General features: G+C 39.4%; 3 protein-coding genes across 7 annotated transcripts in view; all 3 read right to left on the reverse strand.

Moving 5' to 3' along the window:
- hoxc3a (homeobox C3a) overlaps window positions 1–16,577 on the reverse strand; it is a 62,819-nt gene that overhangs the window by 14,330 nt on the left and 31,912 nt on the right. For 3 of the 5 annotated variants that reach the window (XM_074644340.1, XM_074644338.1, XM_074644337.1), the window contains one exon: window positions 8,728–8,769. The exons of the other annotated variants lie outside the window; for them this stretch is intronic. The gene's annotated coding sequence lies outside the window, so the exon portion shown is untranslated. The remainder of the gene's footprint in view (window positions 1–8,727; window positions 8,770–16,577) is intronic. 5 annotated transcript variants of the gene reach the window in all.
- On the reverse strand, window positions 863–8,715 carry hoxc4a (homeobox C4a). The gene is made up of 2 exons (XM_074644345.1): window positions 2,465–8,715; window positions 863–1,896 (listed from the first exon to the last, which is right to left on the reverse strand). The coding sequence occupies exons 1-2, from the start codon at window positions 2,928–2,930 to the stop codon at window positions 1,517–1,519; spliced, it is 846 nt and encodes a 281-aa protein (XP_074500446.1). The 5' UTR covers window positions 2,931–8,715; the 3' UTR covers window positions 863–1,516.
- On the reverse strand, window positions 13,383–16,488 carry hoxc5a (homeobox C5a). The gene is made up of 2 exons (XM_074644349.1): window positions 15,675–16,488; window positions 13,383–14,411 (listed from the first exon to the last, which is right to left on the reverse strand). The coding sequence occupies exons 1-2, from the start codon at window positions 16,153–16,155 to the stop codon at window positions 14,203–14,205; spliced, it is 690 nt and encodes a 229-aa protein (XP_074500450.1). The 5' UTR covers window positions 16,156–16,488; the 3' UTR covers window positions 13,383–14,202.

Below are 16,577 nucleotides of genomic sequence, written 5' to 3' on the forward strand. Positions count from 1 at the left end.
AGTCGTAAACAGTCCTGCAGTGTTTTGGTCCTCTCCTGTGGACGATGACGTTGCACTGAGACTTTTTTTAAATTGTAGTTTTTTTGAATTCTCGCGAGCTGCTGCTGCTGCTGCTGCACACTCTGGAGGCAGAGTGCCCACTGGAGAATCAGCAGGTAAATAAGTGTTTATACAAGCAAAATCCAAAGAGTGAACACATAAGAAAAACCTCTCTTTTAGGAGCAGATGCTACAACTATAGAGCCTGATAACAAAGGTCAGCTAAATTACTCCATCACCACCCCCAACACCACCAATATATTCAATCTATTTGCAATTTATTTATTTTTTTACAATTGAAAATTCAGCCGCATGGATGCAGTGGACTATATATAAAAAAACAAGGGGGCAGCTACTATAGGTTACAAAATGATTAGGAATATTTTCACAACAATTTATAATCTCTAACAAATGTCCTCTAAATTGAACGCATGCAGCTTTAAATCTCTGGTCAGAAAGAGAGAGAGAGAGTGGAGGGCCTTCAGTGGCTTCTCTTTAGCGTTAATTGAATGCCCTTCAGACTGATGAGGTGGCACATAATGCACAGCGCAAACTATTTCATTTTTAGAAATAACTTCAGCCCATTATAAATGAGGCTTTAAAACACACACACACACACACGCACACACACACTGTCTGTACACATTGCTGATGTAAAGACGAGCAGAATGAGCTGCACAATTTGAAAACACAGTGATTCTTGTTTCAAATCAAATGTTCCAAGAAAATCTCTACACTTTTTAAAAAAGGTCCCAAAAAACAGCCAAAAACAAAACAATAGCAGACCTCATCTTGCCTATAAATGAAGTTCAACCAAACGTGTATAAAACTAGTAGACACTCACTGTTTTATTGACCAATATGATTAGCACAAGTATACACTACACTCCGTTTATTGCATTTCACAATAATCTGCTTTTTAACGGTCTAAAAACACAACATCAACAACCACGAAACTAAAATTTGTAAATCAAAAAATCCTGTTTCTGAAATACACGAGGTAATTTCACACATTATTATTATCCAAAACATACAAGTTCAAGATCAATATATGTGTGTGTTGTTGTTTTTTTTTATATACCAAAAATAACTATTATTATATTGATTTCCTTCCAGTGTTTGTTTGAAATAAATAGATTGTGCATTTCACCTTATTGGGCAAAAAGAATAGCCCACAATAACATTTTTTTAATAAAATGTATATTTTTTTCTACTTTTTTTTTTCCTTCATTCAAAACATTTTTCTTTTTATAATAAAAAACATTTTTAATTGAGCTTCAAATAAATTAAACCCTGTTGTCACGTTAAAAATAATTCATCGGTATTCGCAGTAATCCATGCTATATAACATGCATTTTTATATAACTTTTGGACTTTTAAAGGAAAACCGCACAAGATAGCTACGAAAAACAAAATATATAATTGTTCTATAAATAACCAGTTCTTTTTTTCTCTCGCCCCCTTTTTGCTGGTGGTTTTTTATAACCTGGTAATATCCTCGCCATGCTGTGCTCCGGAGAGTTCATCGGGGGCCCCAGTGTTAGTGGCCGACGCAGAGGCACCAGAGCCGGCTGCAGAGCTTGTTGTGTTGGACCCAGTGGTGGTGGTGGAGGTGGAGGAAGAGGAGGATCTCACTTTGGTGTTCGGGAGCCTGTGATCCTTTTTCCATTTCATCCTGCGGTTTTGAAACCAGATTTTAATCTGTCGCTCGGAGAGAACCAGGGTGTGTGCGATCTCGATGCGCCTCCGCCGCGTTAAATACCGATTATAGTGGAACTCCTTCTCCAATTCTAAGACCTGCTGCCGGGTGTAGGCTGTCCTAGACCGCTTGGGCTCTGCTCCATTGTAACCCGGGTTCACTGGGAGAAAAAAAAAGGGATAGGAGAGAAAGGGAGGAAAAGAAAAGGAGGGGTAAACAAGAATGGCCTCAACTGAGATATGGCTGCAAAAAAGATTTATTGCATATGAATGTTTAGCTGTTTGAGGAAATTTAAATGGGGAAGAACTTCTCAGGGTAATGAGAGGACACTCACATCCCAACTATGAGCTAAATTATTAATGCAAGATTACAAAGCTTTTTTTTTTTCTTCTTCTTATTCATTTCTCCCCCCCTTCCTCCTCTTCTTCTCCTTCTCTAAAGCGCGCAATACATAACAGCAGAAGCCACATGGTGATACGAGCTGCCCTGAGTATACCTCGGCTATAAAATTTATGGTGGGTGTAATTACCAATGCCGAGTCGTAAATCCGCCTCAATTGTGCCATTTCAAAAGGCTTCCCTGCTATCGTGAGCAAGGGGCTGGCAACGAGATGGGAGTCAGAGAGGGACTGATAAAGGAAGGGAGGGAAGAGGAAAAAAAAGGAGAAGAGAGAGGAAGCATGAGGAGTGCAAGGGGGGAACATAAACACACAAGTTTTTTAGCCCTACCAGTGCTGACATGAATTTTCTTCATCCACGGGTACACCACTGGCTGCTGCTTGGAGGAGGAGGCTGAGCTGTTTGGGTGCTCCGGGGTGGCTTGGTTGCAGGCGGACGTTGCAGCCGGTGGGGTTGCAGGGGACATGGACAACTGTGGGGTTTCACATGATGCAGGTTGCCCTTTGCCTGTCAGCAGGTGCGCAGAATGGGGTACTCCATGTCCCCGTGCAGTGTCAGGTTCAGGGATGCTTGCACAGTTATACTGGCGCTCCTGGTAGCTCGCCCGCGGAGGAGGAAGAGGAGGAGGAGGATATAACTCCTGGTGGTGATGCTGGAAGCCAGTCTCCCTTACAGCGCGCTGGCTGTAATACTCTGGACTGTGCTCGGGGATGTAGTTATTTTGCGAATATTCCTCGCATGGAGGAAATTTCGGATCAATGTAGTTAGACTCCATCAAATACGAGCTCATGATCATTAATTTCTGGAGTGGAAAATAATTTTTCTAGCTTTGTCGTTTTTCTGCTCCATAAAGCCCTCCTACTTGCGAGCAGCCCTTGTAAAGTTACTTTTACCACGTGACCCAGTGGCCCAATAGCAGAGGAAGAGGTAGTTCCCGGATAAGGAACCAAGAGGTATTTAGCATACCTACAGTCGCCATTGTGGGCACAAATCTCTCTCTCTCTTTCTCTCTCTCATCCTCTCTCTCTCTCTCTGGTTGTGTTACCAAGGCAATTGATCTTGGGGACAAAACTAGTAGCTTAGTTGCTGACCAAGGAAAAAATAAAACAGGCAAAATCCACTGGTCTCAATTATTCAAAGGGACAATAGGTGATTCGCCAAGGATAAGGCACAACAATAGCAAACCAATCATTCTGTTAGCCTGCACGCCTTATATATGTATCTATATGTATATATATGTATATATATATATATTATATATAAAGGTTATCTGCTAATTAATGAAGGCACAGTCTTTTACCAACAGCACCTCAGCTGTAAAACAGATTACACTCCCATTAATACGCTTAAAGAATTATCACTTTGGTAAGATGATATATCCCTGAAAGCATTTCAAGCACTATAATATTTAATAGGTATGTTGTGAATCTAAATGTCAGAGAGGACTGGAGGAGTATAGTGAGATGCTCTGGAGGTGTGGTTGATTTTTGAAAGTAGGCCTGATCATTTATAACGTTGGAGGGAAGGTGGACAGGGAGAGTCAGGCTGCTTAAACAAAAGCCTTCACTCAATGATGAGATATTTGTCTATTTTTTTTAAATGATATCCCTTTTCTTCCTCAGGCTATTCATTAAAAAGGCTTCGGCCTTCAACTTGTAATTGGACATTGGTGAGGATAGCATTAAAAACTGGGCCTTGATTGAAGCTGGCAGGCATTGTACGTTAAGAGGATGCTTTGAATGTCAAAGCAGCTGAAATCTGCTGGAACCAATGGTGTAGGGTGCTTTGCAATAAAGCAAATAAGATGATAAGAATAAAGAAAAAGTCATGGTGTGCCTTTTAGTCTACAGTATAAAATGGTAAAAGTATATAAAGTAGAAAAGCTTTAACTTTTAATAAAAGTAGGTAACAGAAGCGTTCAATATGCACATTCAAATATCATTCTAAGCATTGTGATAACACCAACAAAACAGCAGAGAACAAGTAGAGAAATGTCATACCACAACAATGACGTCACAAACCAGACAGCAGTGGAGCAGCCAGCCAGACCAAACTAACTCAATACTGTGAAATCTATGAAATCACAGAGCAGCCAAACCTGACAACTGTGCAGAGCAGCATCATCATCATGATGTCACAGACCAGTCAGCATAGAAACACAAGCATCATGATGTCACAGAGGACCAATATCCGTTATATGGTGTCACAGACCAGAGAGTCTCAGAGCATTAGGATCTGCTGACTTAAACTTGCAGAGGAGTCGTATTGTGTCACAGAGAAGTGGCAGAGCGGAGAGTGTAAGAGCAGTTTGGAGCAGCTACTCCCTCACATCAAAACTGAAGAGCCCTCCCACATGCAGGGCAGTCCTGCTCAGAGATGCATTCACCAAAAAAAACAACTGAATTCACCAAATTCTTTTACACTACTAGGGCTTTTTTCCAACAAAAATGCTGCTCTTGACTGTATTCTTTCCATCTCCTCATGGCTCTCTGTTTTAACAACATTGAAAAGTCAACATCTTTTACTTGCAAGACATGCTGTGACCTCTGTTATGGCCTTAAATAAGAAAACATGTAAATCAACTGAATCTGTGTGTGCTCCAGCTACAAGCCATATGTTATGAAAGAAAATGCTGAGAGGAAGAATTTGAAGAATGCAATACTGCTATAGCTCTATATGTACAGAAATAAATGCAGCTGATTTACACAAAAGCATGTTTATAATACCCTAAAACTATAGTCCAACTTGTTCCAAATGTGTTTTAAAAAAAAATCACAATAATATTTCAGTGTTGCTGCCTCCAAATGGTTCATACTATTCCTGGCTGCAGCACTGTCCGTCAGCCACATTACTGGAGGTCTGCTCTTACAATGTAAACTGATCCTGCCTGGCTGTGTAAACTTGTCATGTGCTGTGTGCCTCCCATTCTTATCTCAGAGTCAGCTGTGGTCAAAGAGAGAGAGCTTAACTCCCTAATAGCTTATAGCAGCCTCCCAACAACACCCAAACCACACATAATTCTTCTTCTTCTTTAATGTTATGATAGCCTAGTTGTGGGGGCATCAACAGCAAGAACAAGTAGAAAAAAGAAGGAAAATACCATAATAATAATAATAATAATAATAAAGTCATAGGCTCCCACTTGAAGAGACATAAAGCCCTGAACAGAACTAGCACACAAGTCAATCTATGGGGTCAAAAAACAGCACATTGCAAGTTAACTGATGTATCTATTTTCACAGCAATAATTACATAATATGGCTAAAAACGAGACGTGAAATGGCATCTCTGGCTGTCCTGTTTGTACAGAATGCGCACGACATTTCTATTACCCCTTGCGAGGATGTTAGAGGCGTTTTATAGAGCAATAAAAGCCGTAAATCAGTCACTTTTAAACGACCCCTTGGTTCCTAACGTGTTTTACAGGGTCTGCCACAGTAGTAGCCTCCATGCGCACTGTCTGCACACATGGGTTTGCTCTCTGCGGCCTACCTACACAATCTACGGCTGTCTGGACTATGAATACACTTTGTGACAATGTTAGTGCATTGCTAGAGCCCATGCATGTGTGTGTGTATATATATATATATCACTGATGCTTGGATATTCAATAGCAGGAGAGGAGAAAAAAAAGCAGTGAAGAGGAGCAAGAAGCAGCAGAGGAAGAGTCCATTGGCTTGGCGTGGTATTTCAGTTGCCCATGTATTCCTGTAGAGACGTATTTGCGATTGCTTTTACTTCACACAAATTCGGTTCTACAGGGTACATATAGACAACTAATGTGTGTTTAGGCTAGACACTGCCAAGGTGATCTCTCAGGCAAAACCTCTATGCGAGCAGGTTATATCATGTGTGAAGGAGTAGTAGTGGAGGATTTGTCACAATTCAGACTGCAATAGAGGAGAAATACTGCACAAAGCGAGATGCTGTTTATCACAAACACAAATGCTCTTAAAGAAAATATATTTTCTCCAACAAAAAAAAAACACAAATATGGCTGCAGACGCTCACAGACGCGTCGTGCGTAAAAAGGCACAAGAGGCTCTTTTCTTTAACATTCAACCTTGCAGCCTTTTGAGGTGGCTCCTATATGAATATTCAGTCGGATACAAAGGGATGGCGTGACAGCACAGATGAAAAATAAGTTTCTATTGTTCCCAGCCGTTTCTTCTGCTCGCTATTACCATACTGACCGCTCGGTAACCTTTCTCTCTGCCACTCTGGAAAGCTAATGAGAAAAGCCTCGGATGAAAAATGCAATATCAGACATGTGACCTGTTTTAGGGGGTTATTAAAAAACAGCGCTCAGATTGTGAATCGATGGGATTGATTACAGTGGAAAAATGCACAGGGGGGACTTCAGAAACACTGTCAAATAACATCTCAATCTACATATTTCTCTGCGTAAAATCAATTTCATACATTTTTTTTTTTTATTCATAACGAAAAAATCCCAGCAGGTATTTTCATATAAATATTTGGGAGTAATGATAGATCATCTGTCATCTTGGAAAGACCACGTTGAATTTGTCTGTAAAAAGACAAAACAAAGAATTTACAAACAAATTGTTCTTTTGTTTTTTTTACCTCTGTGATTATTAATGTTCTACACTATTGTTATACTACATGGTATACAAGAGTTTGTCCACTACTTTAAAGTCAAAACTGCTCCAGCAAATGAAAATCTGCTCAAAGATTGTAGGTCAACCCCCTTGAGAAACTCTATGAATCAGCCTAACATAATAACATCTTAAGGCTGGCTAACACCATCGTCTCTGACCCCAACCATATTTTGAACAGTGAATAGGAATTTCCCTTAATAAGGTTAGACTGAAGCACTCTTTTGTACACCAGTCAATCCTAAAACTAAATATGGAGCCTAGTCCCAGATCAAATGTACACTGGAAAAACAAACCTATAGAATCTACTCAATATATGTGAGGTAACAATTTGCACTCAGTTTGGTTGGGTAGATTTCACCCTATGTTTTGAGTAAAGAGTACCTTTAATGTAACAGCTATGACACACTAGAAGAAATTAGGTAAAGTCTACCCAACATTTCTCACTAAATTACACAACTAATTACTTTTTTTTTATGTTGCAGTTGTAACTGTTAATAAACAGGTAACGGAGATAGAATTTACCCATTATTATATATTTTACTTGCTGACTAATATAAATGAGAACATTTTAAACCATTTGCATGAGTTATTCTCTACTGCCTTCCAAAATCCTTTTTTACAGTGTACGTTGAAGGGCCCTGAATATCGTCTTCTTGTGATTTGTAATGTCTAAATGTATGTATCCTAGTTTCTTGTCTTTGTCCTTTCTGTGATGTTGCAAATGGAAAGCTGCTGTGATGCAAAACAAATTTCAGACCTGTCTGAAAAATAAAGTATTATCACATTGGAAGAACAAAGCATCCTGAGCCACAACAAACAAGTGATCTAACGAGGAAATAGTCCCAAAAAAATGCCCATTTGGCTTTGCTCGTCTAAATACTGATTGTTGTGTGAAAGAGCTCCACGCGCACACACACGCACAGCACATACTCCCCTCGCGCCCCATGCATGCGCTGTGGCGGACGCATTTTAATATTAGTTAGACAGCCTGACCTGCGTTTCACCCCCTCGCGTTTGACTGCTTCCAATAGTTCACTGCCAAGGATTATTGATGGAGAGACAGCAATGAATTCTTTCTCCCCCACAAATGGCTTTCAGATCGTGCACCTAGTTCAATAACTAGTTATAATGTAGAAGTGCAAAAAATGAGACCCTCAGGCGGACTAATTTGATGTTTCATTTGTTCATTTGAGGAATTGATAAGCTTTCCCTCTTCCCTCGCTGCAAAAAAAACAAGCGTGTTCACACATGTACATGTGTAAACAAAATAAATCTGTGCGAAACTATGTCGTCGTGTCCATGCATGGCATGTTTTTTTTAATTTGGTGGCCCAGCAGCATCTGACCTGGATGCAGACTGTGCAGCAATATTCCTCTCCCTGATGAAAATGGTTATACGATGCGCTTTTAATCAAACCCTTAACCTAATAGCCTCTACACGTTTACTCTCCCCAGGTGTAATAACGTTAAGCCGGATCGTCCAGTTAAAATAAAAAAAAAAAGAAGTTTTAATGAAGTGCAGACAGACTGGAGACTAGTTGGATGTGAATACCCCTCTATAACAGCAGCAGCCATGGGAGCAGAGGTGGTTTCAGATACTAGATGGATACTAGATGCCCCTCAGAAACCATTGGTTGCTTTTGCAAGTTCATTATGTTGTGCTTCATTGGACTTCATAGCGTTAATTCTAGCTCACCTGTGCAACAAGAGTGCAACTTTTCTGGCTATTATTATTACCAGAAAGCAGGTAGTTTTGCAGGAAGACAGTAAATTTGAGGTTAAGTTTGTGTTTAATGTTTGAAATTGAAAAATAAAAATGGAATAGTGTGATTGTTAAAGCCGCAGAGCACTAGTTCGTTAAGAGTGCAGTGGTGTACAGCTGTTTGGCCAAATAACAAGCTCCACAAAGAAGTGTCACATCTCCTTGACTAAAGCCAGGTGGAGAGGCGTGGGGGTGATGGAGAACACTTACTGAAAAATCCACGCTCCCACTCAGTTTGACCCGATGAACTGTCTGGAAAGAAAAAGACAGAAAACGAAAATTAGATCAAGAACAGAAAAGTTCAGAAAATAACTTTTTGCATCCACACTGGATATTTTTTTAAAGAAACCAAAATTCATTCATTCATTCAATGTTCAATTAATATTTAATAAGATATATATTACAAGAATAAATGACCCACTGACCAATCCCGGAATTAATTCAGCAAGTAAAGTCACAGAAATCTGGCGTACAAATGAAGAGATGTATATTTCGTTTTTGCTCCATTTTAAATTGCCACCATATCACACAATTGATACTAATAAATTAGTATTAAAACTATTAAACTATTTATTGTATTTTTACTATTTATTGTATATTTACTGTTCTTGTGCATTGCCTGGATAACGTGCTACTCTAACAATCATTTCTCAATTTGGGATCAATAAAGTACATCCATCCATCCATCTATAAATAAAAAAAATGAAAATATGAGCAACAAATGATATATATATAAAAAAAGTAATAATCGAAAAGCCATATGTATGTATGTCAACCAAAACATTTTCCTACAGTTTTCCTCCGGTTAATCTCAGTGTTCAAACACAGAAGCCGTTTTGATATGCTGCGTTATTATTTCATCTTAATGATCCTCCAGTGCGTCCCTGTGCGTCTGATCTCCTCTGTTATCTCTAATTGAAGGGAGGCTGCCCTAGAAAAGCTCTGACATGTGTGGGCTCCTGCAGAAACTGGGACCGGGGACAGACAAATTTAGGACGGGTCATTTTCAGACGGAGTAAAACTAAATTTACAAGCATCTTGGTATTTCCTTGGGCGAATCTCTCTATGAATAGAAATCCCTGGACTTCAGCGCGGGCTGAATTATGGCGAACAAGTCAATAAAAGAATCACGACTTTGTCTTCACATTGTAAATACATGCTGGCTGCAGCTCGAGGACGATGTTAATGGGACTTTATGGTTCTGATTTTTTGGGCTCAGACAAAGGGAAGTCTGTGTTCACCCGGAAATGACCTTTGCAGATTGAATGATGACAGTGTCAGCTCCACAGGTCAAAAGAAAGGAATACTACAGCACAGAAACATGGCAGTGAAAACGGATGTTTGGACTGTTCCACTTTTACTGTAGTGACACCAGATTGGTTTAAGCTCGAGGGTCTTTGATTTCAACAATATAACACTTTGATTCAAACTTCCTCTCCAAGATGCAATGCAATAATACAATCATTTCGATTATAATAAGGGTCCTACACTGATAAGAATCCACCAGTAAAATAACAATAAAGAACTGGCAGCAGGGTTGCCTTTATGTTACTGTAAAATTAACATTATTATACTGTCTGTGTACATTATTTTTTTGCCTAGATGAATATACTTAGCAGGTTACAGACATAGGAATAGTCACACTAAATACAATTAAAGGCACCTTTTAGGAAAAAGGCTATAATAGACTTGTTGACACTTCTCCCAAAATGTCTGTCTATAGCTGGCTACAAGCACAGAATGCAAACCATAACATGTGAGTGAAGAACAGAGCTAATTCACTGATTTTACAATCATGTACAATGTACAAGCCTCACATGTGCAGATCAGGTCCCAGAATTAAAAAAAATACTGCATGAAACTGTTACTGATGATACTTTAGACAGTTGATCAGCAGTGAAGAGCTGTTTTTTTAAGAATGCATTATAGTTCATTTAAAAAACGGCCTATGAGCGTAATTTAACATTTTTTCTTTTGTATTACCAGTAAAGCACTGTTTTTTTTAGCAATAACAGGTTAATACTGTTGAAATCCTGCTGTAAATTAACAGCAATTGTTTACAGTGTACATCCTTTATGAAGATGTCATATCACTTATCAATATTGTTTCTAATTTACTGCAGAAGAGAAGTTATTTTATATGCTGCTTTTGAAGAGAAAACAACTGTCTATTTTGGATTCCTTTATTAGTTTAATTTGGGCGTTTATAATGACAAATTTCTCCCTCTGATAATATTAAAGATGACAATACAACTGCTCAAAAAAATAGGGCAAAATAAAATAAAATCATGAGATGAAAAGAGCTCTAATCCATGCCCTTTACGTGGACACATCACCCACACAGGAGCGTGTTACACAGTGCCCCCTATTGGAAGTGTATAATTGATCAATCTGCACACCTGAAAACAAACACTGAAAAAGTCATCCTGCTTTTTTTTTTTTTTAGGTTCAAACTACAGCAAAAACATCACACAGTGTGACATATATGGAAGTGCACAGATTTGTATAATATCTGAAGGTGGAGCCTGCAAACTCCATCATATTTAACATTATAGCCTTTGATGCTGCATCATGCACAGCCCTGCTGCACCTTTGCTCTGTCAGCTTCACCCAAACAAGACTTAATATCAAAACGAGCCATTTGCAATTTCACACATTGATTAAGAAAAGAGCAGTATTTCTAGGCTGAACTGCTTCCTAAGACATATGGGCAATTAAATGCTGTGCCCTATAGAGCAACAGAAAATTATCGAGTTTAAAAGATCACATCGCCTCATCAGTCTCCAAACTGATCAATCCAGTAATATCTGCTCCTCCTGCAGTGAGGACAAGTCAGTCACACAAATATTCCTCTACTGGTGCAACAAAATGTGCATTTTTTTTTGTACAACATGCAACAATCATGCCTCCAGCTCTCTCACACACACACACACACACACACACACACACACATACTATGCTCTCCACAGGCTTTGAGTTGGGACATGCCATAATTACACTGCAAAGTGCCTTTGAATCAAACCTGTCTGTTGGCCCAGACATGACCCTAAAACAACAGGAGGACAAACACTAACCCGGTGTCAAGGTGACACAGGGAGATGAAGCATTTTAATAAGGAGGTTTGGTATTTTATAGCTTTTATGGTGCAGTATTTCAAACTACAAGACAACAGTTTAGCATCACACAGAACAAAAAGTCACGTTTTATTTTTCAACACATTGTTCCAATGACACAAAAGCTGAATCAAACTGAGACTTTACTGAGAATAAAAACAAATATTACACACACAGGTAGAAGAGAGAGTTAATATGTGGATGTTTGAGATGAGAGAGAGGCTATAGATGATTTTTGATAGTTCTGGCTGATTTTTTCATTTTCACAGCTTTCAAATATTTGTCTATTCTCTTACTAACATGCAACAAACTGTTGAATCAAACGTACTGCCACTGTTTCTCAAATATTTTGAGAAGACGTTTTTTTGCTTTTAAATTCGAGAGATTAAAATATGCTATATACATAAAGATGATAGTGCGAAAATATAATAATCCCCATGATGACAACAAAATAACAATGAGCGGTATAATCCTGTTTCTGTCGGACTAAATATGCAACCCAAAAATCTCCTTTAAAAAAATATCTCAAAAACAAATATTCTCCTTTTATTTTAAAAACAGCATTCTGCAATTAAAAAAAAACGCACATTCACTATCAATTAATATTATTTTTTGAGTTAATCAATTCAACAACCATGCATTCAAAGTCACGCTAATATAAGAACATAAACAATTTTATCCACGGTGAAAATGACACAGTCGCAGGCCTGCTAAAAGGCGAAGTTAAAAGCAAACTTACTGCAGCAGCTCTCAGTCCTCCACCATCGCCCGACTACACAGTCCGGAGAAAGGTACTGCATCCTCACTGCCACAAAGCCCTTTCTTTCCTCAGATAAGAAGGGGAAGCCAGCAGCTGCGATTCCGGACAGTTAAGATTATATATGATGTGTATATATCGAAGGTTTGTCAGCTCTTCCAGGCCATAAAACCCACTTAAATGACACCACGTGCTTCCTGCGCACCATTCACAGGCCCTGCTTGGGGCAATTGGCATATGTAACCTTGTAAACTTTAAAATACCCCTAAAAGAAAGACATTCAAAAAGGAGGGATTCAATACATTGTATAGGTTTAGGCCCAACAGAGCGCAGAGAAAGTGGACGCAGTGCTGACCGGTTCTCATATTAAGGGAGTTGAATAGGAAGCTATTTAGTTTTGAGAGGTGAGTTGATTTTTATTTTCTTTAATAAGAGAAATTACCTCATAACCTCGGGCTATGCTGCGTCATACTACTATATCTAAAAAAAAATCTGCACCCAGCTGCAACTGGTATGATTTTATATCCTCTATATACTAGTATATAGTGTTGTTTTAACTACTGATGTTGCAGGATTAAAGATGCATGCAGATATCATAAAGTTGCCATATGGCCTCAAACAGTGATGGCTGGCGCGTCAAGTCTGCAGCCACAGGAAACCAAAAGTTTTGCATCCATGTTGTGTTGTGGGTTGTGAGTGTTATCACAGGCTAGTGTCCCTTCCTTTTTACTTCCCTGACAAAACAGGAAACGACAGTCTGCCTTGTGTGAGTGCTGGAAAAGGGGCAATAAAGTTTTATGAGGGCCTTAAACTTCAGAGCGCGTTTGTCAGTCAATGAAATTCTGTGGATTCCAGAGCCAGACTAAAAATAACCATCAGTATAGGATGAAATAAAAGAAAAGTAGTATTTTTTTTTTTTTAAAGTACAATTTACCCCCTGATTTGAGGAAAATAAAAAAAAACAGAAATGTGCATATACCGACCATATAGGGAAAATTCCTTGCTTTTTAATGATGACACTTTATTGGTTACAATCGACAATTTGAGCCATCTATCGGTTCTTCTTCTATATAGGCCTCGTGTAAAACCAGAGAAATGGCTTTCATTGCACACATCAACAATGTTATCACATACAGTCGCTTGAATTATTATACATAATGCTTTAAGATTCACAAGGATATGACAACAGACAACAGGGATGACACCTGCACTCAGAGATATTAGCTCACTGGACACATCACACACTCAACCACTGCAACATATTAGAGAGTGAATTTAAAAAAAAAAAGAAAAGAAAAGGAAAGAAGTGGGAAACTGTTGTTGCTTAACAGCAAACCAGAAATATTTTGTCTTTATTTAGATTTTTTTTTTAATCACATGATGATGAGAGTTGGAAATGATCCCCCCAGCCTCCACTACTCCTCTTATCCTAATTAAAATAGATTATTAGTAGCTATTATTGTGCAGCCTTTTCCACTGCGGACCACAGAAAAGCCTCGCAGCGTGAAGGACCCTCAACCTCTTGTCCTCTTCGTGCAGCAAAGTGAGGTTATCATCGCATGGGCAGCAAATTAATTTAGAAAATGTAAACCGATTGATCAAAGTGAATGATATTCAATACATTAGGATCCCAAACTTGCAGCGAGTGACACATAATTGGTGATGAAGCACACAGAGCTGGTGTCATGATGTCATTGCTCCTAGCAGTTCATCCGGAGGTCAGGCGTGCACTCCAGCAGCACTGTGCAGGGAAAAACGTGCTGCATGCGTGCACACTCTCTCTCTTTCTCCTTTTCTTTTTCTCTGGTGCACTTTTTTATTCCTTCACTTTGACCTTTGAGTCCTTCTTCCACTTCATTCGTCTGTTCTGGAACCAGATTTTGATCTGCCTCTCGTTTAGACACAGGGTGTGGGCGATCTCTACGCGCCTGCGGCGGCTCAGGTACCGGTTGAAGTGAAACTCTTTCTCCAGCTCCAGAGTCTGGTAGCGGGTGTAACTGGTCCTGGACCGCTTACCCTCCGATTCTGAAGTGGCATTAAAATCAGAGTGAATAAATAGAATATAGGCTAATGGTATTATTACATTTTGAAAAAAAAAAAAAAAAAAAAATCCATAAAAATAAGAATTACAAGCACAAATCTATTAAATTATGGCCCCCCTTTCCACCCTCATATAAAAGATCAAATATCTTTATATAACCTAATTTAACCCGTGGATTTGTGTAATAAAAAATTATGTGAGGCTGATAAGGATGGTTAAGTAGATGCAATAAAAAATCCTCAATTTAAAGAAAAGGAGTATCTTCTACATTCTTTATTATTACATAAAAAACACACAGGACTATTAGGATCTTATTGTAGGCCTTAATATATAGACTAATGTGTTGGCCTCCCTGTAAATAAACACTGGCCTCGGCCTATAACACCGCTGTACAGGAGTGTAATGGTGGGAGGAAAAAACAGACCTAAAAGATTAGAAAATGAAATCTGATGTTTTCCAGATATGTTTTATTTTCCTATTTATAGACTTGCTCCTCATACACAGGCGTGCTAAAGCAACAGGCCTTTTCTTTTGCTGCTGCTGTTGGACTTGATTATTTTTAACGTCCCTGCTGTGTGTGCTCCAGGATGTTTCCAAATGGAGGAACACAAAACAGAAGTATAGCTTTTTTTTTTGTGTGCAGCAAATGTGCTCCCTGTCCATCTGCAAGCCTAAATAGTCAAGCAGTGTGCTCCGAGGCACTGGAGAGAAGGAGCACGCCTATTCAAATCTTTTTTAGAGGTGAAAAGTTCATGATTGGGTCAGGGCATTGGTGTTTCCCAGAGTTCAATTTAAGGCTAAAGCTTCTCCCACACACACACACACACACACACACACACACGCTCTCTCTCACACACACACACACACACAGTGGAGTGTGTGATAATGTCAAACATTAACTAACACTATAAAACGAAGGCAAAGGCAAAAAAACAATACTTTTAGAGCTTGAATTTGTGAATATTATTTCATACTTTTATCACAGTTTCGTTCTCTTATCCAATTATACCACCATAAATCACCCCACAGATCACCTCTTCACCGTAACAGAGCAGGTTTACGAGCAATGGATGCCTTTGTCATAAAATTTATGACCGAGAGTTTTTATTATTTCCTGCGTTTGGCCTATAAAACTCAAGAGGAGGAAAAGGAAAGTGGAACGAGTGCAAAAAAAGGAAGAAGTGTTGCAGAGTGAAAGCATCTTTTTTTAGTCGCACTTTATAGAGAAAAACAAGGCAAAACTTTACCGTGGCTCATGTGCAGTTTTGTCATCCATGGGTAAATCTGTGGCCGCTGCTGCTGCTGCTGCTCACTGTCCTGACGCTGGCTCACATTTGAGTGTCGTTTCGCAGTAGTTTGCGTGTTCTCCGCGTTTCTCTCGACCTCCTGGCTCTTGTTGTTGTTGCTGCAGCCGGATTTTGCGCTCCTCTGCTCCGGCTCTCTTTCGCGTCCCAGCAGCAGCGCGCCTCCGCAGTAGTTGAGTCCGTTTGCGTCCACGGTAGAGCTGCTGGAGACCATGGTTATCTGTGGTCCAGACGACGGGAGCAGAGGAGGATCCGTGCTGCCACGCAGGCTAGTTTTCATCTCCTCCCGTTGAACGGAGGTCGTGAATATCCCGTTCACATTAACACCCTCATAGCGGCTGGACGCGCGCCCAGAGAGATCGAAACTAAACATAGTGTTGGGAGAAGTTGTCTTGAGATTGCAGCTGTCAACATAAGAGCTCATTTTTTTTTTTTTTTTAAACCGATACTTTCTTTTTTACTAGGCTACGTTGCGGGTTATTTCCTTGTTTTTTTTGTTGTTGATCTTTTCTTTGTAGCTGCTTTTTGGGAAAATTCAGTGCTGTCTTTCCCCTTAAAAAAATAATCCAGGATTTATAGGTGGAGTAGGCTTTTGGTATCTTTTTTTTTTTTTTTTCTAATTCTTGATCCGACGTGCGCTGCCCAAATATGGGGGTATTTGTATGGGATCACGTGCACATGTTGGCCAGTCATAAATTGGCTTTGATACTCAATGGAGGATATTGATGAATAGGAGAAACGTGTCCGGTAAACTTTGAGCTGTTGGTTTGTTGAGGACCAGGCAAGGGGATCTTTTAGCGCAAAAAAAGGGCAGGACAGTAAGACAAGAGCGTCATCTGGTGTCTG

This window comes from Sebastes fasciatus, chromosome 8, assembly GCF_043250625.1.
Source record: "Sebastes fasciatus isolate fSebFas1 chromosome 8, fSebFas1.pri, whole genome shotgun sequence".
NCBI lineage: Eukaryota > Metazoa > Chordata > Actinopteri > Perciformes > Sebastidae > Sebastes > Sebastes fasciatus.

Excerpts from the sequence above, each read along its gene's own strand:
- hoxc4a (XM_074644345.1), bottom strand. The coding sequence starts at position 2,930 with ATGATCATGAGCTCGTATTTGATGGAGTCTAACTACATTGATCCGAAA. Across the intron at positions 1,897-2,464 it reads GAAAATTCATGTCAGCACTG|TGAACCCGGGTTACAATGGA; the intron begins GTAGGGCTAAAA and ends TTTTTCTCCCAG.
- hoxc5a (XM_074644349.1), bottom strand. The coding sequence starts at position 16,155 with ATGAGCTCTTATGTTGACAGCTGCAATCTCAAGACAACTTCTCCCAAC. Across the intron at positions 14,412-15,674 it reads AAAACTGCACATGAGCCACG|AATCGGAGGGTAAGCGGTCC; the intron begins GTAAAGTTTTGC and ends ATGCCACTTCAG.